This window comes from Triticum aestivum, chromosome 4D (assembly GCF_018294505.1).
Source record: "Triticum aestivum cultivar Chinese Spring chromosome 4D, IWGSC CS RefSeq v2.1, whole genome shotgun sequence".
NCBI lineage: Eukaryota > Viridiplantae > Streptophyta > Magnoliopsida > Poales > Poaceae > Triticum > Triticum aestivum.
In genome coordinates this window covers 24,853,356-24,880,697 of record NC_057805.1, presented here as the reverse complement: position 1 = coordinate 24,880,697, position 27,342 = coordinate 24,853,356, and the positions used below count along the sequence as shown (strand labels likewise).

Below are 27,342 nucleotides of genomic sequence, written 5' to 3'. Positions count from 1 at the left end.
GAACAACATTCGGTCACCAAATCACATAACTCATAATATAAATCGTCATCAAACGTTAAGCGTGCGGACCCTACGGGTTCGAAAACTATGTAGACATGACCGAGACACATCTTCGGTCAATAACCAATAGCGGAACCTGGATGCTCATATTGGTTCCTACATATTCTACGAAGATCTTTATCGGTCAAACCGTAATGACAACATACGTAATTCCCTTTGTCATCGGTATGTTACTTGCCCGAGATTCGATCGTCGGTATCTTCATACCTAGTTCAATCTCATTACCGGCAAGTATCTTTACTCATTACGTAATGCACCATCCCACAACTAACTCATTAGTCACATTGCTTGCAAGGCTCATCATGATGTGCATTACCGATAGGGCCTAGAGATACCTCTCAGATACTCGGAGTGACAAATCCTAATGTCGATCTATGCCAACCTAACAATCACCTTTGGAGATACTTGTAGATCATCTTTATAATCACCCGGTTACGTTGTGACGTTTGATAGCACACAAGGTATTCCTCCGGTATTCGGGAGTTGCATAATCTCATAGTCAAAGGAATATGTATAAGTCATGAAGAAAGCAATAGCAATAAAACTTAACGATCATTATGCTAAGCTAACGGATGGGTCTTGTCCATCACATCATTCTCCTAATGATGTGATCCCATTCATCAAATGACAACACATGTCTATGGTTAGGAAACTTAACCATCTTTGATTAACGAGCTAGTCTAGTAGAGGCATACTAGGGACACTGTGTTTTGTCTATGTATTCACACATTTATCAAGTTTCCGGTTAATACAATTATAGCATGAATAATAAACATTTATCATGATGTAAGGAAATATAAATAACAACTTTATTATTGCCTCTAGGGCATATTTCCTTCAGTCTCCCACTTGCACTAGAGTCAATAATATAGATTACATTGTAATGATTCTAACACCCATGGAGTCTTGGTGTTGATCATGTTTTGTTCGTGGAAGAGGCTTAGTCAATGGGTTTGCCACATTCAGATCCGTATGTATTTTGCAGATCTCTATGTCTCCCTCCTTGACTTGATTACAGATGGAGTTGAAGCGTCTCTTCATGCGTTTGGTTCTCTTGTGAAATCTGGATTCCTTTGCCAAGGCAATTGCTCCAGTATTGTCACAAAAGATTTTCATTGGGCCCGATGCACTAGGTATTACACCTAGATCGGATATGAACTCCGTCATCCAGACTCCTTCATTCGCTGCTTCCGAAGCAGCTATGTACTCTGCTTCACATGAAGATCCCGCCACGACGCTTTGCTTGGAACTGCACCAACTGACAGCTCCACCATTCAATATAAATATGTATCCGGTTTGTGACTTAGAGTCATCCGGATCAGTGTGAAAGAATATAGCATCGACATAACCATTTACAACGAGCTCTTTGCCACCTCCATAAATGAGAAACATATCCTTAGTCCTTTTCAGGTACTTCAGGATGTTCTTGACCGCTGTCCAGTGATCCACTCCTGGATTACTTTGGTACCTCCCTGCTAGACTTATAGCAAGGCACACATCAGGTCTGGTACACAACATTGCATACATGATAGAACTTATGGCTGAGGCATAAGGAATGCCTTTCATTTTCTCTCTATCTTCTGAAGTGGTCGGGCATTGAGTCTGACTCAACTTCACACCTTGTAACACAGGCAAGAACCCTTTCTTTGACTGATCCATTTTGAACTTCTTCAAAACTTTATCAAGGTATGTGCTTTGTGAAAGTCCAATTAAGCATCTTGATCTGTCTCTATAGATATTGATGCCCAATATATAAGCAGCTTCATAGAGGTCTTTCATTGAAAAACTCTTATTCAAGATCCTCATATGCTATCCAGAAATTCTATATCATTTCCAATCAGCAATATGTCATCCACATATAATATTAGAAATGTACAAAGCGCCCACTCACTTTCTTGTAAATACAGACTTCTCCAAAAGTCTGTATAAAACCATATGTTTTGATCACCTGACCAAAGCATATATTCCAACTCCGAGATGCTTGCACCAGTCCATAAACGGATCTAATGACGGGAAAATGGCGGGCGTGAAAGTACGCCCGTCCACGTCATTGATACAGAGTGAAATTTAAATGCATAAAATAAATATAGAATCAAACATCGCAGGTACATTATTTCCAAAACTCTTACATTTACATAAAAATTCTATTAATTACATCTCCTAAGAGAAAACCCCTGATTAAGAATTCCAACATATCTATTACATAGGATTACATCACATGCCTATTACAATATTCTACAAGAGTAATCCTCCTCGCGGTCGACGATGAACTCCTGCTTGGTGATCTTAAAGTTTGGTTCCATGCAAATACTCCTCTATGATTTCATGTGTAATGTTTGGGAATATATTTCCTAGCATGCAACCATTTGTGTGTGTTCAACCTCATGTATATGCAGAATGCAGGTTGATTTTGGCTAGGCATAGTTTTATCCTACGTTTGGCATATAGGATATGTATATATTTTCTTTGGGAATTTTATATGACATCTTTGGTTTTGGTGGCATGGATTTATGTGACATACCAATTTTAATATTTTTTGCATCATCACATTACTACTATCATCCCGCGACAGTGATGTGGTGCCCGTGTGTAGCGTAAGGGCTGAAGCTTTCTGACACAATCTTGATGCTTTCTATGGTGCATTCGATATGTGCCATGTTTTTTTGATTTTGACTTCACACGATATCAAAACTAACAACGCGGTGCAATGATATGACACACCCGTATAGCCTGACTCGAATGGAGTTTGCGAGTGGAGTTTGCTTATGATATTTTTGTTTGTTTAAAGCCTATGTGGGCTACATGGAACATCCCTTATCATGTATTTTGCATGAATTTTATATGCATATGTGGATGTGGAGTGAACATATTTTTATTAAGTTCTGCTTTACCTGTATTACTACTAACACCGCGTAGCACTAAGATAATGCTCGCGTGCAGCATAACCAAGCAAAGGTTTGTGGAGCAATTATGGTGTTGCATGAGTCATATGACATCTATCATTTTTATTTATGTTTGTACCTTACATGGTATTAGCACTAACTCCACATAGCGTCATTTCATTGGTGCTCGTGTGTAGCATAACCCAAGTAAAGTGAGTTTGTGATATCCATTTATGATGATGCTAATAGTTTAGGCTCTCATAGCATTGGAGCATTTCATGACATATTTATTTGACTTTGGCCAAAATATATGGTCCGAATGGTTTGTTTGATTTTCTCTCACTTGTATTACTACTAACACCGCGTAGCATTAAGATAATGCCCACGTGTAGCGTAACCAGGTAAGATTGTTTTTTTATGATGCAACATGTTTTATAATTCACCTTGCATGATTTTGGTCTTTGCGTGTGTGGCATGAACGCATTTTTAATTAATTTTTGCCTTGCTTGTATTACTACTAACACTGAGTAGCATTAAGATAATGCCCTCGTGTAGCGTAACCAAGTGAGGAAATATTTTGTATATTCTTGTTCATATTGCAACTAATGCGACACATAAGGTCCGTAGCGTAAACCGAACAAGAACGAATTCAGTTTAGCATATTCGTAATTTCATTCCAACTTTGTCATTTAAATTGTTTTTGTGGTAACCAAACCAATATAATTTTTTACGGGGTTTCCGTACTTATGACACTCCATGTATAAAGACCAAACCAAGGAACGGGGCGTCCATCTTGTCTTGTATCGCTAAGGGGACCGAACTAAGACGAAGATTAATAGGACGAAGCGCACGCAACATTTAAAGGAACCATGCTTGAAAGAACCATGCATGCTCCTTGACTCGTACCGCGATGGCCGAGCCGAAGGTGAAAGTTTGGGGTAGATATAACATGCTCCATGGTTTGTACCACGATGGCCGAACCAAAGACAAAATTTTGAGGTAGATTAAACATATACCTTGGTTTGTACCGCAATGGCCAAACCAAGGATAGAAATTTTGGGGAGATGAAACAGCTCCTTGATTTGTACCGCGATGGCCGAACCAAGGGCTAGAATTTTAGGAGAGGAGGAGGAAGAAAGCTCCTTGACGTGTACCACAGTGGCCAAATCAGGGGCTAGGGGAGAGCCACGAATCTCACCTTCTCACCTCCTGCAAGCAAGACGCCTGCCTCCTTCTCTTCTCTTTTTCTATGCTCCAATATACTGTATATGTGTGTGATTTTAGCAGTCAAAGAGGAGATGAAAATGGATTGAAGGACCGACCCTAGAGCTGTCTAATTGCCTGATATCAGGAAATATGTTAGTTGGGAGAATCAGGAAATATGTTAGTTGGGAGAAATATGTTAGTTGGGAGAACATGGACGTTCTCAGAGCTTAGCCTATCTCGGCCGTCGGATCGAATTTTTGATGCGTTTCAGGCCGTTTGATCTCGCGCCTGGAAGATCGTAGCCGTCGGATCAGATTCGGACACTGCTACAATGAATAGTGTGCCACCGCGTGTAATTAAACTGCCCTGCCGAGGGCATTTTCGTCATTTCACATGGTTGGAAAAATGCCCAATAGTGGGCAGCGATCTGCGCCGGCGCACCGGCCCAACAGTTGGGCCGGTCGAGGCCCAGCCGTCCGATGCGGTTTGCATGGACCGTTAGATCTGCGCGCATACACGGACTGAAGCAACCGTTGCAGCAAAAAAGAACAGTTTTGTTGCGACCGTGTACGAACAGCCACAGCAAGGAAAACAGGGGAGTTGGATCCCCCCGCGACTGCCTGTCCCCGATTCGCGGCGGCGGCGGCTAGATCCGCCTGTTATTCGTTCCCCGCGGCCGAATCACGTCGACGAGGGGCTCCCCCACCTATCAAGCCGCCTTGGGATTGCTTCAATCATGTCTTCATACGTCATGACCTCCTTGCCGCCATGGATTTGGGCTCGAGCTCCGTTATGGCCAGTCGAGGTTGCAGCTCGCCGCGAGCCCGTAGCAGCTCGCCGGCGACCGGTTGCAGCATCCGCCCCTGCCCCCCGTGCTGGATCTCGCCGCCGGAATTCACAGAAACCCGTGCTGGGTCGCAGCTCGGCCGTGATGGATGTAGCAAAACATTATGCCGGTTGTAGCAAAAAAGATGCTAGTTGTAGCAAAACCGCGACGCCGGCTGTGTGTTGTAGCAAAACGTGACGCTAGTTGTATCAAAATGCTATGCCAGTTGTAGCAAAAATCTATGCCGGTTGAAGCATGTAGCAAAACTGCAGCATTTTATCATCTTCTTCCACCTCCAGCCGTCGCTGGTTGAAGCTTTCTTATTTTCATAGTGTCTAATTGTAGCTTTCTCTCTCAATGGTTGGAGCTTTTTCCAACAACCGTTGAAGCTTTTCTACCAAAAGTTGTAGCTATTTTCTTTTTAGCAGCACTTGGTCAAGGCTTTTTGTGTCGTTTCGGTTGAAGCTTTTTTAATCGAAGGATGTAGCATTTCATGTCAACGGTTGTAGCTTTCCGGCGATGGCGCTGACCGCTTGTAGCTTTCTCTACATCCGGTTGAAGCTTTTCATCTAGGGGGACGAAGCTTTTTTTTAAACGGTTGCAACATGAGGGGGTGCGACGATTCTGCAGAAGCCTCCGGTGTCGACCATCGCCGCCCGGCTCCTCGGCGGCGAGGCAGAAGCACGAGACGTGTGGGAGTTGCAACCGCCGGGGATGGGGATTGGTCAACGGGCTGCATCCAATGGCGAAACGGGCTGTAAAGCATGGCGGGGTGAGATCTACATCCATGGACGCGCGGGGGATTCGACCCTCCATGGCCGACGGCGAGATGTGGGCGCCGGCGCTGCAGGAGATGAGGATGGGGGCGAGACCCGCGGAGCTGCGAGACAGGAATGAGGCGAGATTCGCGAGATCCGCAGCGCCACGTGGTTGCTCGCGACTGGGTCGTGGCGTGCGCGCGTGGACTGGACCGGCCGAAGCTTTCGCCGGTGCCCCGGCCCCAAACGTTTCCCATAGCGATAGGGGTGAGACCATGAGAGCGAGGCAGTTTCCTCACTTGTCGTTCCCCTCCCGCTCCTGCCCAATCCTCTCTTCCCCCGCCCCTCCCATGAAAACCCTAGCCGCCACTACCGCCCTGCTGCCGCCGCCACTCTTGCGACGCCGTCGCTGCTCTGCCCTCCCTCTCTCCAACCTGAGCCACCGCCCTCCTCTGCGCCTTCGCCGCAGGCCATGTCCGCGCCTAACCTCTCCTCTCCTCCTCCCCCTCATCACAAGCCATGCCAATGAGGGCCACCGTGACCGAGCAGGTCAAGCGGCGCGTCCAGATCGCCGAGGAGCCGCCGAGCAGAGCAGGTGAGGAGGGAGACTAGGTCGATCTCTCTCTCTCTCTCTCTCTCTCTCTCTCTCTCTCTCTCTCTCTCTCTCTCTCTCGCGTGGGGATGCAGCCCTTCCTCTGCTTGCTCCCAGCACCGCGCCGGCCGGATCCACCTCGGCCACAACCGCCGGACCGGCACCGGCGTGCTTATTCTCCATGGAAATGGACATGGAGCTCTAACACCACTGAATGAGAATGCAAGGTCCCTCTTCTTCCCCCTCCCCCTCGGCTTGCTTGTTTCGATTTGGCCGCTCCCCTCCCTCCCTCCCTCCCTGATGCGCGCCTTGGCCATGGGGTGCAGCCTTGCAGGGGCTCAGCCCTGGTCTGCTCTTCTCTTGTAGATGTGCGTGAAGAAAGGGCCATTGGATTGTACGGGAAGAATGTGATGTTATTCTTTGCTGCTTGACTTGGCCTTGCTGCTCGACCATGTTGGCCATAGTAAGCTCGTTGCTCACCGTCCTCCTCAGATTTGTATATGTCTGCTGCTAAAACAGCAACCACCACCAATTAGCCTAGCATGCCACTGTTTGGGTAGTTAATTGATGCACAATTTTCTGTACAGGGTCTCTTAATAATGGTTCAGGTCAATTGATTGATTCAGGCACATCATGGAGGCTGGTTCTCATATTCTTTTTGGGGAATCCTTCGATCTGTGCCGGCCTTCATGTCTTCGCTCAGAGAAAACAGGTCGACCCCTTCTCTCCTTCCTTTCTCTGTTCATGTTTCTTTACATTCCTAGGCTTGTGTTCGTGTGCATGTGTATCTTTGTTGTTTTCTTTGTCTGGGGATGTTGTTGGGTTCGGTTGGTGTGCAGGTTAGGCACCACTAGATTCGATTGGTATGCAGATTAGCCAAAGACTGTGTCTCTTTGTTGTCTTCTTTCTGGTAGAGGCAAAAGGTATTATCCCCTGGTTGGATTTTTGTGGCCTCCTTTCCTTGTTTGTTCTTTTGTGAGCTGTAGCCTATAGGTGTGTGCTTTTTGTTCCTTGTGTATATCCTACTAGGGGTGGGATTTTTTGTTTGTTTGCACATGGATGGTTGCTGCCCTTGTTCTTTGCTCTGAATTGACATGGCCGACTGAACCATTAGTGGCTAGGATTAGAGATGTGCTGCCAGGAAGTTTTGGTTAATAAACTATGTGGGCTTCTAGATTGTACACGTTTTTGTGTTACTAAAGTAGCAGAGCAGGAGAGGAGGGAGACTAGGTCGCACTCTCTCTCCCTCTGTCTCGCATGGGGAGGAGCGGAGGCTGCGGCTCGCGCATCTTCTCCTTTGTGGACTGCAGCGCGGACGGGCGAGACATTCCTCCTCTTCGTCACGCGAGGGAGACAGTCCGGTCCCGTCCAGGTTAACCCATTGGGAAGATGTATATGCTTGTCTGTACTAACCATTGAAAATAAGCAACACCTGAAAGAAATATGCAGTTTGACTATGTATATGCTCATCTCATTATATTCAGAGTTCAGGGGTAGAGTTGGTTTTCTGCTGCCCTGTCTCATCTGCACATATTGGTTTCATTTTCAGATTATGTGCATTTGCTAGGCTTTATTCTGTAGGACAACACATGGAGCATCACAGGCTTGTATGTACTAACCATCAAAAACAGTACCTAGAATATGAAGTATGACTATGTGTATCTATGAGAGATTATTTATTTATAGCCTTGAAGATGTATTCTTCCTGACTGTTGTGTTATGTTCGCTTCCTGGATTAGCACCACCATCTTTTTTTTGGACACCAGCCACCATCTCTTGTAGTATCACTGCCAGGCATAATTCTTGTAAATCTATTATGCAAGCAAACTCCTGATTGATGGCCCCACTACCGATGAACTCTGTACCTGCATTTTACACAGATTCTCGGGTACCAGTTTTGTACTCTATTTCTTATTACTCATGGCAAATGCTGCTGATATAGGTACTCCTCTTTGGCGTAATGGGCCACCAGACAAGCCAGTTTTCTGCAATGCATGTGGGTTGATATGGAGGATAAAGGGTACGTTGGTGAATTACATGCGGGCGCATCGTCGGGAAGATACTGGCGCTGGCGAAGCTGGACCTGACAAGCTGAAGCTCAAGGGACAGAAATAGCCGAAGAAACGACCAAACCGCAGCATAGTGAAGGATGGACCATGGTCTGATCAGAACTTCTGGAAGATAGGAAATGCGAACACAAGCAATAGATCCGGTTTTGGATCAGCGGCATCGTATTCAGAGAGTTGTGCCCCGTGTGGTTCTATTGATGCAAGTGAAATAGCCGGTGAGTTCTATCTAATTTCTTGACTTGTTGCTGTTAAGTCCAAAAATTTATGTTCTTCGTACCAATCATAATCATTAGTTGACCCTCTAAATCCCTGTGCATAGCATAATCTTTTTGGATGAGTTCCTTTCACAACCATTGTTAGGTATGTTAACGATGGGTTTTCTGGTATCATTAAACTTCAGGTTCAGCACAGTCACATGCTTGGGAGTCACTGATACCATCAAGAAAAAGGAGTTGTGTCAGTCGTCCTAAGCCTTCAGCGCTGGAAGCGCTTGTTGACGATCTCAACTCCATAATTCACGAAGAGCAGTTATATTGCCTTTCAGCAGGATCAACAGAGGAAGACCTAATTTATCATAGCGAAACTCCTTTATGCTGCAAATTTTGCATTTGATTTCATTATCACAAAGATGGAAATGCATTTTTATACAACATGTTTGCACCATCAGCGCAAAGATGGAAATTCAGGTTCATGGAGAAACATCGGGTGGATCTGCTTGAAGCTCTGGATGTCGACTCCATATACTTCATATGTAAGGTAAGGATTTAAAGGTCAAACATCTTATGCTTGGTTACTTTTCTGAGTATGTATGTTCCTTGCATGGTTTTGAGTTCGAATTTAATGGGGATTAAAATTGTATGTTTTTTCGATTCTGATTCAGTGAGATGCTTAAACAATGATGATACTTTCAAATAAATTTGATGCTGACTTGTGATATATTTCTCAGTTTCCTTACCCCTGTGTGTTCTACAAATTTTATTGTAGGGAACCTCCATTTATATTACTAAGTATTTTACTCGATCGAGCGGTTCGCTCAATCAAGGATCAAGTGTTAGGTTATCCTTGCATATCTTTTAGTTTCTAAAATACACATTGTTTGGTTCAAATAGAGATGTTCCAAGCGGAAAATGGCAATTGCTAACTACTAAGTAAACAATCCATAGGATGTGCACCATGTAATGAAGGTAAAGCGCTGTATTTTCCAGATTAGGGAACAGGGGAACATAAGCTTAAGTTAGTTTTATGGCGTTCCATAGATCTTCTTACTCTCATATTTTCATGCTTAAGAAGGAATCATGAATTTCCCAGAGGTTCAAAAGTTAAAATAAAAACGATAGAGATCATGGTTAGAAGTGAAGTAGTAGTATAGTAATGAATGTGAGCAAGCAGTTTGCATCAACACATTGTTTGGACTAATGATCGGTATTTTGTGGCATCTATTTTACCACCTGCTTTCTGCCAAAAGAAACGATAAATAAAGGTGGACAATAATAGGTTACAATACTGAACAAAGGAAGAGAAATACTTTTGCAAGTCATGCATGCATTTTTTTATTAGGCAAAATTATTTTCTTCAGATGTATAATCCTATTATTCTGAGATATATATTTCTTGCTCATCACCTGATCCCGCCGCCGCCCGCGCTGGTGGTGCCCTGCGAGCCGCTGCGGCCCTGGTGGTGCTGCGGCCGCCGTTCCTGTCCAAGACGTACGATCTCGTCAGCGAGCCGTGGCTGGACGGGGTCATCTCCTGGGGTCCCGCCGGCAAGAGCTTCGTCGTGTGGAATCCTTCCACCTTCGCCCTGGACGTGCTCCTGCACAACTTCAAGCACAACTTCTCCAGCTTCGTCAGGCAGCTCAACACCTATGTGCGTATCGTATCACTGTCCAATCCTCTGTTTTTTTTTCAAACCATCACTGGATTATTATTCATGCCACCGTCCTCTACTCGGGAGACACTCTGTTTCTGTTTGGTATCTAGCACTCTGTTTCGGATGCTCTGTTTTTATTTCTGTTCCTTTTGGTTTCTGCTGCTGTGCTCAGCCTAAATATGTTGTGTATATATATACTCTTTGTACTTTCCTTGATTATTTTAGTGAATGGAGTTGTGATCTGTAATGCCAATTTGGCGTTTCTTTTGTTAGCGGAATCGTGGTCTATAATGCCAATTTGGCCTTTCCTGAAAGAACTGGTTTATCTTGATCACTGAAATAATCTTGATCCCGAGGAGTTGATCCTGTGATGGCAAGCTTAACCATTTGCTGGGATGCGACGCTGCTCACGCTCAAAGGTAAGCTTCACAATCCAAATGTGTATACGCATATGTATTTGCCCATACTGCAAAATCGTTCTCTCCAACAGCAAAAAAAAAGGGCAGCATATTTTTTTGGTTTTTTGCTGCTCTGCTTGACCATGCATTCTTCTCAACTCCTCTGTCTGCCTCCTTAACAGGTTTGGTCTGGTGCAACTTTACTCCTTGCAATTTATCATTTCTCCATATCACCATATCTCTCAGACTTTAGCACTATGAATTTCAAAACTATAAATACCATAGTGCATCTACTGTAGATATTTTTAAAGGTTACTGAAGATAATTTTTGGTGGGTAACACTGCTCAGTTTGCTTCCTGTGTTGTACAAAGTTGGAAGGGGGGTGATGTTGTCAGTATGGATCAATTTGGTTCGGTCTTTGTTCAGTTATACTCCCTCCGTTCCTAAATATAACTCTTTTTAGAGATTCCAATATGGACTACATACGGAGCAAAATGCTAAAATATGTCTGGTAGTAACTTTATGAATGAGACTCCAATTGCAATGAAAGCACCTTATTGTACAGCTCCTGGAGTCCTAGAAATTGACGAGTAGTAACAATATGTTTGTTATGTCTAGGACTTGCGATGGATGTTACATTTTCTTAATGAAACCTTTTCACTTGCCCATGCCGGTGAATGATTATCTTTTGAGATATATAGGATTGCTCTAAGAAGCTCTATGGGCCCTGAGTGTCCGAAAGATGTGTAGTTTATAGGTAAGTTGCAATTGAATATGGGAGACCCTTATTTCTTACTGTACTTTTATCTTCTGACATTGGTATTCATATTATGCTTAAAGCTCAATCCTTTTCCACGTGAACTATATCTATTGTTACAATATTAGTTAAAAATTGGTTCTTGAGGTTTACTTAGATGGACAAAAAAATATAGTATAATTTTATCCATAATGTATTCCATCTTATTTTGCACCTATTAATTATACGTCTAGATACATCCATTCCTCCGACAAGTATTTCTGGATGGAGGGCGTATTTTTGTTGTCCTTTATTTGCATTTTACCCTCAAATAGATTGGACATGACTTGGTCTGAGTCATAAGTCATCATTGACTGCATAGGAGTAGGCCGGGGTAAGTGTCCAGTACCACGCCCTTTCTTATCAAGTTGGTTACATGTGTTTGTTACATTCATTCCATCTGCATCCCCTTCTCTTCTGTTCTACAATTCCTTTTGCTTATGATTTCTTATTGTAGTGGAAAATTTAAATTGCTTGGGTCGTTGCTGCTATGAAAATATATTGGTATCTTCTAGGTCTGTTACTTTAGTCTCTCTCTCTCTGATTTCATAATGATATGAACTTCTATTATGCTGCAAGATTGGAGAGATTCTTTTCAAGTTCAACCTGTGTCACGAGCTACTTGGTTCCTTCTCATTACTTGGAGGATGCATGGATTGGAGAGATTATGGATGAGGGCTGAATTATGTGTAGCTATGATATCTTTTAATTTTGGTCATATATGTATCTTACAAGAATTCCAGTATATATTTTGGTCATCTGTATCAGAATAAGGATGCACCTTTAATTATTACAACTTCCAAGCCCATCATTTGGAATTTTATGCAGTTTTTTCTATGGAAATATTTCGTTGTGTAATTCTATTGGACGATTATGGATGAGGCCTGAATAATGTATAGATATGATGGATGCTCTTATTCCTTCTGACTCATCATCTGTAGATAATAGTCGATGAATGATTGATCGTGGCTTTCTTTTGGTATGTCATGCTACATCTCCTATTACGAATGTACTACTTGCTTCTAATGGGCTTTGACGCTTTGGATCCTTTTGTTTTTGTGAACTGTCGGAATATAAACCATATTTTTACCGGGTTGGATATGGCTGGTGCAGGTGGGGTGCGGCAAGCCACACTTCCTGTCAAGTGGTTAATATCTATTATACCTGATAATGTAATGAACTCCATAATTTCTTGCTTCTATCATATATTCATATGTGAATGTTTCGTTCTTACTTTTATTTAGTTATATCCTGTTTGAGTAAGTATGATAAACCTGGGTTACTACTAATTTGAGCATTGCCTGCATAACCATAACGTTGGGACCGGCACCCTCGCGCCAAGGCGCATTGCCGATCTAGTTTATCCAGAAATAAGAGATGAAAGTTCCTACAAGCCTCCTCAGAGATCAGCCATTCTCGGCCGTTGGATCATTCCTCTTGATGCGTTTTCATTCGTCCGATCGAGATCTGGAGAAGGCTGGGCTGTTGGATCTGGGACAAACACTGCTGGAATGAATAGTTACTGCATCAGTCCGCTGCCTTTTACTCCTTTTTTTCGGACTGCAGTCGCTGGCGTGTGGATCCGCTCGCGGGTGGGCCGCGTTTGTCAATGACCGTGGCTTGGATATGGCCCGGTCGCCCCGTCACGTGCACCGGCGGGTAAAGATCTCGTGCCACCGCACGTAAAATCCTGCCCCCGCCGAGGGTACGTTGGTAATATCGCGTCCAGGCCTCGTGCGTGTCGTGCGGTGGTTCGCCCCGTGCGGCTATGGGGTGGGGAGGGGCAGCGCCTTGCCCTTTCGTGCTCATTCGTCCCCGTCTTCTCCTTCCCTCTGGATCTCGTCGCCGACGCTCCTCCTCTCGATTTGACTCCGGTTCTTCAGGTGCTTTCCCTCTACCCGCCGTCGCTGCTCTCCCATCAGGCGCCGTCGGCAGTGTAGGACGCCGCTCGCCTCGGGCGATTCGGCAGGAGGAGGAGGAGGGCCAGCGAATCCAGGCTGGCACTCTGCTGCTTGCGTCAGCCGCTGACGACGACGCGAGGAGGGAGACCGTGGATGGAGATCGCGCGGGCGCGGTCCGCCGCCGCCGTGGGCTGCTCCAAGGAGCACCAGAGGATCTGCGTCGACTGGTTCGCCCTCGCCGACCCAGGTGCGTGTTTGCTTCTCGGTTCCCACCACCAGCGCCCTAGAAACCTAGGAGGAGTCAGAGCGTCCGCCTGCTCACGCTCAGGGTGCGTCCCGCCTCAGGTGTGCAGGATCTGGAGTTGCGGTGCTCGCCTCGCCTCAAGTGCGTGTGACGTCACCGGGAAGACCGTCAGCTGCAGCTCGCACAACGACTCTGCCTCGAGGCGTTGCCATCTACTGGAGAAGCTTCAGACCGTCCTCCTAGCTTTTGTGCATCTCTGGGAAGAAGACAACCCGAGCTGAGTCGCCTCCGATCTGCGGTGGGTGCCATCTCCATTCCCCGTTTCCACTCATATTAGTGTCTTCTTTGTTCTTCTGAAATTTAGCTGCAGTCACCAATCACTTGCCCGTACATTATGTTACCTTACCACTCATGACTCATGATTATCTGACTTGCTCATGCAATATATCTCTTATCATTGATAGATATATGAGTGATTCATGCGGAATCTATTTTTGCTAGGTTGTCTGAGACATGTAGCCGATAATACTTTTCAGATTTAATGTTCATATTGTTGTGAGTTTTGGAAAGATTTAAGCTTTCCTCATTTTCCCCACTGATATGTACTTCTTTAACACTCTTTGATTATTTCAGAAAACATCTGATGACATGGACGTGATGGGGTAAGTTGCGAAAACTCATGGGGCCATACAACAAGTTGATATAAATCCTGAAAATGTTCACAGCCTGTTTGAAAAATACATTATTCATCGGGGGACTAACTGGGATATCATTTTGTGCCTAGATATTTAAACAAGTCAATTGCCAAGCTACAAATGGGGCTGGCAGTGTGGCGCAACAAGCCTGAGCTTTTTGAGAGTGCAGATATGCATGAGGCAGGAAAGGAAAAAGGCTTCAGTACAATGAAGACCTGGATGCCTCAAGGTTCATACTTTGCAATGCTATTTGATTTTTCCTTTTGTTGGCCTAGCTATTGGTTGCTGAGTTTATATTTCTTAGTTAGAACAGATGCAGATGATTTCACAGGAACCCCAAAGCCTGCAACTAGCAAGAAATGTACGGGCAAATGTGCAAGTACATAATTAAAGAATTGAATCGGATCATCTATCATCATAGCAAATAGACTCAAATCAAATATGATTATTTATCATAATAATAACTAGAATAACTGAATAGGGTTATTAATCATATGCAACCATTTTTGCTTCTTCCCATTTTGCATCGCCATGTTTATTCCATGTAGTAGTAAAATGATTTTTTTATGTGTTCGTTGCAGGGAGGCCTGCGAGGAATGTGCTCCAGACCGGCAAGGTGCTGCTCAACAGCGAGAAGCACCACCGGCGTCAGCAGTGTCAGCGTCACCGCCTCCTCGGCATGCAAAAGACGTCACTCCCAAATCGTCTCCGTAATGCATCCAGTATACCGGATGCTACTACAGCGAGAAGCACCATCGGCGTCAGCAGTGTCAGCGTCACCGCCTCCTCGGCATGCAGAAGACGTCACTCCCAAATCGTCTCCGTAATGCATCCAGGTATACCAGATGCTACTACTGTTCTCCCTGCCCCTATCTCTATAATTGATTGTTCACTAGCATGGCCCATGGGAGCACCACGACTCAGGACAATGTTTTAGTAGACGTAAATGATTGTCGGTTTATTGAGTTAAGATTTTTTTATGGTGAGGTCATGCCATGTTGTTAGCGGGCACAAATATTTAGTGAGTTGTTGGTTCAGGAGATCAACATTTGGTTTAGTATCTATGAAGAGATGAGTCTCGTGGCGGTGAGCGGAACGTAGACAAGGATGGCGACTTGATGCTTCTCGGAGACCTCCTCTGGAGGTGGATTTTCTGGGCCTTTTGTTTGCCATTTCACAGAGTTGGGCCGTGTTTGTCAGCGATCGTGGCTTGGATATGGCCCGGTCGCCCCGTCGCACGCACCGGCGGGTAAAGATCTCGTGCCACCGCACGTAATATCCTCCGCCCGCCGAGGGTACGTCGGTAATTTCACGTCCAGGCCTCGTGCGTGTCGTGCGGTGGTTCGCCCCGTGCGGCTATGGGGTGGGGAAGGGCAGCGCCTTGCCCTTTCGTGCTCATTCATCCCCTTCTTCTCCTTCCCTCTGGATTCTTCTACTAGCCAACCATGAGGAGCTCCTGGTGGTGCTCCTGGATCTGGATGTGCTATACATCACCTCCTTGCCTCTTGGATGCTTCGGTGCATGTGGCGTTCGTGCTCATCGGTGGGACGGTGCAAGGTGCAACTCCGATGCAGTGGCGTGTATGTGCGGTGTAGGAAGCGGTTCCTCGCCGGCTGGACGGCGTCCAGGCGCAACCCCACGTCCACTGAGTAATGCCCGGCTACAACCTCCCTCGGTGAGCCCCGTCTCCCTCCCGCTCTGCTTCGGCTACTATATGGGACATGGACAGGGCTATGATGATCAGTTATGGCTTATATAGGCATGCTCTCGAGCAATTGAGGCACTTATGGGTATTAATTTGGATCCCCTCATTTCTTTGAGCCATTTTTTGATCACGTTTTTATTTTAGTGGCTCTGTCCTTGGATGGTCATTTCTGATGAGTGATAACCAGGGCAGTTTCACATGACCCACCGGTTGGAAGCCATTCTTGCTAGGGCGATGATGATTAACCATGGTTGAAATAAATGTGCCTTTGAGCAATCGAGAAACCTGTGAGTATCAAGTTGGATCCTCCCTCTTGTCTCTAGAATCCTTTTTGATCTTGTGATACTTATTGTTCTCTCCTTGGATGGTCATTCTTGTTGAGTGATAACCAGGACAGCTCCACTGTATAAACAGATTGATCTGGTGATAAGAGATGACGGTGGTAGGTTATGCAATCGAGGAAAGGCAAATCTGAGCCGACTATGCATTGAACCCTGAACCCTTTTTATTTGTGTTTAAAGGTGTTGCTTATTTATTCTCCAGTGTTTATAGCCATCTTATGTAAAGATTTCTTCTCTTTGATACCTTTATTGCATATGAGTTGTTTTTCATCTTTTATTGTTTGTTGTTGGTCCTTGATTTAATCTGGTTAAGAGTAAGTTGCACTTTGTTATTCTGGGATGAACGATGGTTTGGCAATGCTATTGGTTCTTCATGAGTTCAGAGGAGGATTTCTGATATTATTTTATTGTTAAATAGACATGACAGTAAGATTCTTGTATCTGTTCGCCGTGAGGAGCAATGGAGCATTGCACACTTATGTGTACTGCTACCTGATTATCGTTGGTCTTTTGTATAAAGGCCTTGCTATAATTTTGTATGGTCCTTCCCTAAGGTGCTATTTGGATCATCTGGTTTTTTATACAGAGCCCGCTTCTCGAAGGTGCTAACCAGGCCAACAAAAAGGGCTCACCTGCTAATAAGGTTTGAAAATCCTCTTAGTGGTCAATAGAGGTGTATTCAGGCCCAAAACTTACAGAGCTGTGACAAGAAGTGTGGTCAACATAGGTGTATTTAACCAAACTAATGTGATCTTATTTTAAATTTTGCTCGAGATTAAATTTTCACAGAGATCTAATTAAGATTTATTAAATCGCTGTTATATTATATGTTGGTTTGTTCCTTTATACTCCAAAAGGAAAACAATATGAGTAAAAAAACTATGTCAATGAATTGAGGTATCAGTTTGCCTTCCTTTTATTGCACTCATTGGATAATTGTCTACTTTCAAATTGTTGTGACCTTTGATCCATATAACTAAGTGAGTGTTCTATCTTTTCAGTTTCCCTATCTGTTCTCAGGATAGAAATGTTCCTCGGCACCATGAAAAACGTCAACGGAGGAACAACCTTTTATTTTATTTTATGTTGCCTCTACTATATTGTTGTTGCCACAAGGATTTACCTGGACACGGAGCCACCATGATGTGTTTAAAAATGATTACATTATCCTGTTCTAACCTGATGGTGTTAGAAACATCTTGGCATTCAAGCAGGATTAGTTCATTGTTTATTAATTACAATTATGTAAAAAAATCACTGATCATAGCTTGACAGAAAATATTTTGATATGCCACCATGTGCATGGGTTATTCACTGCTACCGATAAATGTTATTTACATGTTTTGGGTCATGGATGATTGTTTTGAGTGAAAAATATATCAGATAAAAGAAAGCATGTGATAATGCTGATAGCTCGAAACTTTGGTTCCTTTTTAGAGGCCCTTTTGGATCCTGCCTTCCCAGTCTGCATGAATCCTCCTAATCCAGCAAAGCCTTGAAACCTTTGTGTGAGCTAAATGATAATTTTTGCAACATCTAAAACTGTATGTTGTCTTATGGTTTCATGACGATGTTGAACTCAATGGTGTTTTGCTCCTACTACATGTGAATGTTTCTTCTTTCTTTTATTTTTTCATATCCTGTTTGAATATGTACGCTAAACTTGATTTCCTACTAAATTAAGCATTCACTATCTGGCCATTGCGTTGTGACCGGAACCCTCGCGCCAAGTCGTGATCCCAATCTAGTAGGGATGGAGGGAAGCAGCGGAGGGCTGGCTAGACGTGCGCACGCCCACGTTCTGGAGATCGTGTGTGATGTGATCGTGGGATGCCATCGTGGGAGCGTTCACTTCCTTTCTTTATGCTATTTCTTTAATCCCTAGTTGATTCAACTGGCAACTTGGTTATCATTAGCTGATGTGGGCTTGGATTATTTTAAATCATTGTGTGGGCCTTAGCACCAGTAGCATGCATGCACAACAGCCTGTGAGAAGTACGACATTGCATACATGGCCATATTTTTAATGGACTAAACATGATCAGCTATTAAATGGCTCATTAAGGGCTAGGGTCGGGATGTGCACGTTAATTATTTTTGCATGCAACTCAAGGTCTAGCGTCATATGTGTTATCAGGTGAATATTTGACCAAGTACATCATGCATCGACCTTATTATTGGCTTTCTCTATCAAATTATATTTTATGTGCATCCATTAAGATACGACGATATTTTGATGGAGGAACATATTGCATGATGCTTCAATAATATTGGTGTCGTCTTTGATGGTGAAATTTTAGATCAATATCCGTTGGCGACGGTGCACGTACATAGAGGACAGAACTTGATGAATATTTATTTATTTTGTCATATTTTATAATTGTTGGTTTAGTGTGTGCATTATCAACGTTCGAACATATAATATGCCTATTTTTGTGATCATCGATTGAGCGGTTGATTATATTTTTTTAATTGATTCTTTTCATCATGAAATGGATTTTTGTCGTTTTGCATTTATATTTTATGTGGTTTATGCATTTTATTTTATCTTGATCAAAATCCATGTCAACGGGATCGCTGGAGCTTGCACACTTTGTTAGCACCTTTAGGATCGACAAAACCTTCTAGTTGCATCATATACAACTCTTCTTTAAGAAATCCATTAAGGAATGCAGTTCTAACGTCCATTTGCCAGATTTCATAATCATAAAATACGGCAATTGCTAACATGATTCGGACAGACTTAAGCATCGCTACAGGTGAGAAGGTCTCATCGTAGTCAACTCCTTGAACTTGTCGAAAACCTTTCGCAACAAGTCGAGCTTCGTCAGTCTTCTTCTTGAAGATCCATTTATTCTCTATGGCTTGCCGATCATCGGGCAAGTCAACCAAAGTCCACACTTTGTTCTCATACATGGATCCCATCTCAGATTTCATGGCCTCAAGCCATTTCGCGGAATCTGGGCTCATCATCACTTCCTCATAGTTTGCAGGTTCGTCATGGTCTAGTAACATGACTTCTAGAACAAGATTACCGTACCACTCTGGTGCGGAACGTACTCTGGTTGACCTACGAGGTTCGGTAGTAACTTGATCTGAAGTTTTATGATCATCATCATTAGCTTCCTCACTAATTGGTGTAGACATCACGGGAACGGTTTTCTGTGATGAGCTACTTTCCAATTCGAGAGAAGGTACAATTACCCCATCAAGTTCTACTTTCCTCCCACTCATTTCTTTCGAGAGAAACTCCTTCTCTAGAAAGGATCCATTCTTACCAACAAATAGCTTACCTTCGGATCTATGATAGAAGGTGTACGCAACAGTTTCTTTTGGGTATCCTATGAAGACGCACTTCTCCGATTTGGGTTCGAGCTTATCAGGCTGAAGCTTTTTCACATAAGCATCACAACCCCAAACTTTAAGAAACGACAACTTAGGTTTCTTGCCAAACCACAGTTCATACGGTGTCGTCTCAACAGATTTAGATGGTGCCCTATTTAACGTGAATGCAGCTGTCTCTAATGCATAACCCCAAAACGATAGTGGTAAATCGATAAGAACATCATAGATCGCATCATATCTAATAAAGTACGGTTACGACGTTCGGACACACCATTACACTGTGGTGTTCCAGGTGGCATGAGTTGTGAAACTATTCCACATTGTTTTAAATGAAGGCCAAACTCGTAACTCAAATATTCGTCTCCGCGATCAGATCGTAGAAACTTTATTTTCTTGTTACGATGATTCTCCACTTCACTCTGAAATTCTTTGAACTTTTCAAATGTTTCAGACTTGTGTTTCATTAAGTAGATATAGCCATATCTGCTCAAATCATGTGTGAAGGTTAGAAAATAACGATGCCTGTCGCGAGCCTCAACACTCATTGGACCGCATACATCGGTATGTATTATTTCCAATAAGTCAGTGGCTCGCTCCATTGTTCCGGAGAACGGAGTTTTAGTCATCTTGCCCATGAGGCATGGTTCGCAAGCATCAAATGATTCATAATCAAGTGATTCCAAAAGTCCATCCGCATGGAGTTTCTTCATGCACTTTACACCAATATGACCTAAACGTCAGTGCCAAAAATATGTTGCAGTATCATTATCAACTTTGCATCTTTTGGCATCAATATTATGAATATGTGTATCACCACGATCGAGATTCAACAAAAATAGACCACTCTTCAAGGGTGCATGACCATAAAAGATATTACTCATAGAAATGAACAACCATTATTCTCTGATCAAACAAGATTCAGATATAATGTTCATGCTCAACTGTCACGCCCAATATGCGAACCTATCCGAGAGGAACTCGAAGGTCCCACCAAGGATAGACCCGCATATTGAAACGCTTTTGCAAAGTGGATATCATTACATCAAAATTACATAATAGATGGGGATACAATACATAAGGCACAAGCGCCCAAGAATACAACAACATACATGAAAACAACATCCGGCTACGGATGAAACACAAACAGAAGCTCACACGACATCCACCCTGCTAGCCCAGGCTGCCGACCTGGAACCTATCCCCTGATCGAAGAAGAAGCAGAAGAAGAACTCCAAAACAACTAACATCGCTCTCGCGCCATGATCATCGCAAAACCTGTACCTGCAACTGGTGTTGTAGTAAACTGTGAGCCACGAGGACTCAGCAATCCCATTACCATGGGTATCAAGACTAGCAAAGCTTAATGGGTAAGGAAGGGGTAAAGTGGTGAGGTTGCAGCAGCGACTAAGCATGATATGGTGGCTAACATACGCAAATAAGAGCGAGAAGAGAAGCAACGGAACGGTCATGAAACTAGCAATGATCAAGAAGTGATCCTGAAACTACTTATGTTCAAACATAACCCAAAACCGTGTTCACTTTCCGGACTCCGCCGAAAAGAGACCATCACGGCTACACACGCGGTTGATGCGTTTTAATTAAGTCAAGTGTCAAGTTCTCTACAACCAGACATTAACAAATTCCCATCTGCCACATAATCGCGGGCACGGCTTTCGAAAGATAATACCCTGCAGGGGTATCCCAACTTAGCCCATTATAAGCTCTCACGGTCAACGAAGGATATTCCTTCTCCCGGGAAGACCCGATCAGTCTCGGAATCCCGGTTACAAGACATTTCGACAATGGTAAAACAAGACCAGCAAAGCCGCCCGATGTGCCGACAATCCCGGTAGGAGCTGCACATATCTCGTTCTCAGGGCAACACCGGATGAGACATCCTACGAGTAAAACCAGCCCTCAAGTTTCCCCGAGGTGACCCCGCAGTCTACTCAGTTCGGACCAACACTTAGAGAAGCACTGGCCCGGGGGGGTTAAAATAAAGATGACCCTCGGGAGCGCGACTCCCAAGGGAAAAGAAATAGGTGATAGGCAAATGGTAAAACCAAAGTTGGGCCTTGCTGGACGAGTTTTATTCAAAGCGAACTGTCAAGGGGTTCCCATAACACCCAACCGCGTAAGGAACGCAAAATCAAGGAACATAACACCAGTATGACGGAAACTAGGGCGGCAAGAGTGGAACAAAACACCAGGCATAAGACCGAGCCTTCCACCCTTTACCAAGTATATAGATGCATTAATTAAATAAGAGATATTGTGATATCCCAACATAAACATAATCCGACATGGAGCAATCTTCATCTTCACCTGCAACTAGCAGCGCTATAAGAGGGGCTGAGCAAAGCGGTAACATAGCCAAACAACGGTTTGCTAGGAAGGGTGAAAAAGGTTAGAGGCTAACATGGCAATTTGGGAGGCTTGAAGAGCAAGTGATAGGTAGCGCAGCATAGCGATAGAACGAAGCAACTAGCATAGCAATGATAGTAATGAGATCCAAGGTGACGGTCATCTTGCCTGAAATCCCGCTAGAAAGAAGAACGAGTCCATGAATAAGATGAAGCCACGAGACGAACCAAGCATAGTCGAACGAATCCTCACGATCGCAACGAAACAGGAACTATCGAGGAGAAGCACAACCGGAAAGAAGCAAACAACAAGGTAAACACACAACACATAACAAGACATGATGCTCAACCAAGTATGATGCATGACAAGGCTATAGGATGCTACTCATGGCAAGATATGATGCATACAAGAGCAACACATCAAAGCAAGTTTAAATGAGGCCGGAAACAACATATAACAAGTCCAGTAAGTCCTCATATGCAATTTTCGAAATTGGTCCAGATCTGAATAAACCTTATGTACAAGTTGTTAAACAGCAAGTTAAAATGCACCAAGATGATCTACACGAAATTCTAGTCAAGTTCCATATAAAGTTCATTTAATTCGGAGCTACGGCCTAGAAGAAATGAGCAACACAAGATAAACATGGCATTGACGCAAAATGCATTCAAACATCAAGCAAACACCTCCAAACAAGGATTCAACATTATAATATGAATCTACATGTAAAACTAAGCAAGTTTCATATAGAGCATGTTCAAAACGGAGCAACGGTGCAACACATACACTCCAAACAAGATATAGCAACAATCTGTCCAAAACAGCAACTAGGCATCTTGCAAGCATCAAAACAACATGCTACAACACCCCAACATGATAACAAAAGGCATGGACATTATGTACAGGTAAAGCACTACAAAACATGAACACTGAGCTATCTCCAGAAATCACTAGAACATGCTCGAAAGGACATGGCAAGATTGCAAATAATAACAGTTCACAGACTTAGCAGAAAATCACTGGGCATGGCAGAAATAACATCAGGTTGCAATGTTTAGAGCAAGCCAACAACAAGCTACAGGAAGCTATCATGGCAAACTAGAGCATGGCATGAGTCTACTCAAAGCATAGAACAAAAGTCCCTTACTGAACATGAGCCAAAAAGGCACAGGAGATATTATGGCACCCATGTAAACATAGCAAGTTTTATTAACAGTTTCAGACTTGGAAGAAAAACAGAGCATGGCAGAAACAACGATAAGTAGGCATGTTGGTGAGCTTGAACTACTCACCACAGAGCATTACATGGCATGACAATTTAACCAACAGCAAGATGGCATAAATATGAAGCTAAGCATGGCAAGATCAAGCCCCTAGGGTACATGGATCACTAGCAAAACACATGACAATAACGAACTTCATGTTAACAGGCTGACAGCAACATTATTTAGCAATTTAGAGCATGATTACAATAAGCTACAGCATGATATAAATGTAAAACAAGGCATGGATGGATTAATCATAACATGTATAACAAAACATCCTTAGTGAACATCTCCAGATTATGCATAGAACTCATGGTAGCAGCAGGTTTACATAGCAACAAAATATAACAGACTCAGACTTAGCAGAAATCACTAAGTCACAAAAATCAGCAACATCACGGAGGCTACTTTGCATGCTTGTGCTAGTCACCACAGAGATCCTAAAAGTACAAGACAAGCACCCCTGTAAAGATGGTATTATGTAGTTCAAAAGACATGTATAGCTCATGCTCATAGGACGCACACACAAAATGCAGTGAAAAAGACAAAACGGCAAGTTATAACAGTTTCAGCAGGTTAACATCATATAGCACTCTTGCAACGATGATTAGGCCATCAAGATGTACTCAAACAAGTATGGCACAATGAAATAAAATGAAGAGCTCACAATGAACATTTTGATATATTATATGCATGAAACGGAGCAGCACACATGAAGTTATGGCATGATGAACAAGAGCACAAAATGTAGCAGATCTGGGGACTTAGTGAAAAATCAACCTCGCAGAGAAGTCAACGGGACGAGGCGGTGCGGGATGAACCGATCCGGGACGGGGCGCAGGCGTTTGGCTCGGGGACTGGAGGATCTCGTTCCGATCCGGCCGGAGACGAACTCCGGCGAGCGGGGCGGCGGCCCGGCGAGCGGCACGACGCGGAGGAGGTCGGAGGAGGCCGGCGTGGGGAGGAGGTCGGAGGCGCGGGGCTCCGGGCGGCGACGTGCGGCGATGACCGGCGAGGAGGCGGCGGCGGAGGCGAGCGGTCAGTGGCGGCGGTCGCCGGCGGAGGCTGCGGGCGGCGCGGGGCGGCGACCCGGCGAGCTCCGGCGAGCGCCACAAGAGGCGCGCCGGAGGGGGACGAGGCTCGGCGAGGTCGGCGCGGGGCGCGGGAGGCGCGCTGGCGGGGTCGGGCGGCAGCGCACCGGCGGCGGGGTGCCAGGCGACGGCGCGGGCAGCTCGGGCCCAGATCCGGCCCGGGCGGGTCTGCTGCGGGCCGCGCGGGCCGGCGGCGGTGGGAGGCGCGGGGGCGACACATGGCGGCGGGCAGTTGGCTGCAGGAGGCGGCGAGGGCGACGTGTCCGGCGCGGGCGGACGCGTCCGGCTGCGGGAGGAAGGGGAAAGGCTAGGGTTCATCCGCGAAATTTCGGGGGGAGGTGCAAATATATAGACAGAGGGGGCTAGGAGAGTTCAAATGAGGTGCGGTTTTCGCCCACACGATCATGATCGAACGGCGGAGAGCATGGATGGGAGTTAGATGGGCTAGGTGGGCTGTGTGAAGAGGTGCTGGGCTGCAAAGAGAAGGGGGGTTTAGGGCTACGCGGTTAACCCTTGGGGCATCAAACGACCTCCAAATGGAACGAAATTTGACGGGCGGCCTGCCGGTGATATACCAAGGCCACTCGGCAAGTCTCGGCCCATTCCGAGAACATTTTTCTCCCGCTCACGAAACAAGGTCTGAGAGGGGCGAAGGGTGTGTGCGAGAGTGTCTGGGCTCAGAACGGACAACGGAGAGAACCGGGAGGACCCGAACGGATGCATGTTTTGAAAAGCATGCAGATGAAATGCAGATGAAATGCAACACGCAAGCAAATGACATGGCAACAACGACGAATAACTGGAAGACACCTGGCGCATCGAATCCGGGGCGTTACATCAACGCTGGCACCAAATAACAATTATTCAGGTCTAAAATGAATCCCGAAGGTAGATGTAGAGGTAGTGTGCCGACGGCGATCACGTCGACCTTGGAACCATTCCCGACGCGCATCATCACCTCATCCTTAGCCAATCTTCGTTTAATCTGTAGCCCTTGTTTCGAGTTGCAAATATGAGCAACAGAACCAGTATCAAATACCCAGGCGCTACTACGAGCATTAGTAAGGTACACATCAATAACATGCATATCAAATATACCTTTGTTCACTTTGCCATCCTTCTTATCTGCCAAATACTTGGGGCAGTTCTGCTTCCAGTGACCAGTCCCTTTGCAGTAGAAGCACTCAGTTTCAGGTTTGGGTCCAGACTTGGGCTTCTTCCCGGGAGTGACAACTTGCTTGCCATTCTTCTTGAAGTTCCCCTTCTTTCCCTTGCCCTTTTTCTTGAATCTAGTGGTCTTGTTAACCATCAACACTTGATGCTCTTTCTTGATTTCTACCTCCACAGCTTTGAGCATAGCGAAGAACTTGGGAATTGTCTTATCCATCCCTTGCATATTATAGTTCATCACGAAGCCTTTGTAGCTTGGTGGTAGTGATTGAAGAACTCTGTCAATAACACTATCATCCAGAAGATTAACTCCCAGCTGAGTCAAGTGGTTATGGTACCCAGACATTCTGAGTATGTGTTCACTGACAGAACTATTCTCCTCCATCTTGCAGCTATAGAACTTGTTGGAGACTTCGTATCTCTCAACTCGGGCAATTTGCTTGAAATATTAACTTCAACTCCTAGAACATCTCATATGGTCCATGATGTTCAAAGCACCTTTGAAGTCCCGATTCTAAGCCATAGAGCATGGCACACTGAACTATAGAGTAGTCATCAAACCGAGTCTGCCAGACGTTCAAAGCGTCTACATTAGCGGGAGGGGGCTTTTCACCTAGCAGTGCATCAAGGACATAATTCTTCTGTGCAGCAATGAGGATAATCTTCAAGTTACGGACCCAGTCCATGTAGTTGCTACCATCATCTTTCAACTTAGCTTTCTCTAGGAACACATTAAAATTCAAGGGAACGGTAGCGCGGGCCATTGATCCACAACATAGATATGCAGAAACTATCAGGACTAAGTTCGTGATAAATTAAGTTCAATTAATCATATTACTTAAGAACTCCCACTTAGATAGACATCCCTCAAGTCATCTAAATGATCACGTGATCCATATCAACTAAACCATGTCCAATCATCACGTGACATGGAGTAGTTTTCAATGATGAACATCTCTATGTTGATCATATCTACTATATGATTCACGTTAGACTTTTCGGTCTCCAGTGTTCCGAGGCCATGTCTGTACATGCTAGGCTCGTCAAGTTTAACCCGAGTATTCCGCATGTGCAAAACTGTCTTGCACCTGTTGTATGTGAACGTAGAGCTTATCACACCCGATCATCATGTGGTGTCTCAGCACGACGAACTATCGCAACGGTGCATACTCAGGGAGAACACTTATATCTTGAAATTTTAGTGAAGGATCATCTTATAATGCTAGTGCCGTACTAAGCAAAATAAGATACATAAAAGACAAACATCACATGCAATCAAAATATGTGACATGATATGGCCATCACATCATCTTGTGTCTTTGATCTCCATCTCCAAAGCACCGTCATGATTTCCATCATCATCGGCTTGACACCTTGATCTCCATCGTAGCGTCATTGTCGTCTCGCCAACTATTGCTTCTACAACTATCGCTAACGCATAGTGGTAAAGTAAAGCAATTACATGGCGATTACATTTCATACAATAAAGCAACAACCATAAGGCTCCTGCCAGTTGTCGATAACTTATACAAAACATGATCATCTCATACAATAACGTATATCACATCGTGTCTTGACCATATCACATCACAACATGCCCTATAAAAATAAGTTAGACGTCCTATACTTTGTTGTTGCAAGTTTTACGTGGCTGCTACGGGCTTCTAGTAAGAACCGTTCTTACCTACGCATCGAAACCACAACGATGTTTCGTCAAGTTTGCTGTTTTAACCTTCAACAAGGACCGGACATAGTCAAATTCGA

The 27,342-nt window shown here is 44.5% G+C and overlaps 1 protein-coding gene and 1 pseudogene across 5 annotated transcripts; both read left to right on the top strand.

The window, feature by feature from the left end:
- The first annotated feature begins 6,047 nt into the window (after positions 1–6,047).
- On the top strand, positions 6,048–12,374 carry LOC123095890 (GATA transcription factor 26-like; annotated as a pseudogene).
- An 868-nt stretch (positions 12,375–13,242) lies between these two features.
- On the top strand, positions 13,243–17,640 carry LOC123095888 (uncharacterized). Of its 5 annotated transcripts, XM_044517463.1 has the most exons (7): positions 13,244–13,605; positions 13,704–13,900; positions 14,236–14,264; positions 14,387–14,526; positions 14,879–15,133; positions 16,930–16,986; positions 17,345–17,640. In XM_044517463.1, the coding sequence occupies exons 3-6, from the start codon at positions 14,251–14,253 to the stop codon at positions 16,950–16,952; spliced, it is 432 nt and encodes a 143-aa protein (XP_044373398.1). In that variant the 5' UTR covers positions 13,244–13,605; positions 13,704–13,900; positions 14,236–14,250; the 3' UTR covers positions 16,953–16,986; positions 17,345–17,640. The 5 variants fall into 5 exon arrangements, 4 of the variants coding, with proteins under 4 accessions (XP_044373395.1, XP_044373398.1, XP_044373397.1 ...); XM_044517460.1 differs by lacking the exon at positions 16,930–16,986 and having other exon boundaries at positions 13,243–13,605; XM_044517462.1 differs by having other exon boundaries at positions 16,930–17,640.
- The last annotated feature ends 9,702 nt before the right edge of the window (positions 17,641–27,342 follow it).

Excerpts from the sequence above, each read along its gene's own strand:
- LOC123095888 (XM_044517460.1), top strand. Across the intron at positions 14,527-14,878 it reads GAAGACCTGGATGCCTCAAG|GGAGGCCTGCGAGGAATGTG; the intron begins GTTCATACTTTG and ends TGTTCGTTGCAG. Across the intron at positions 15,134-17,344 it reads CGTCTCCGTAATGCATCCAG|TTTCCCTATCTGTTCTCAGG; the intron begins GTATACCAGATG and ends CTATCTTTTCAG.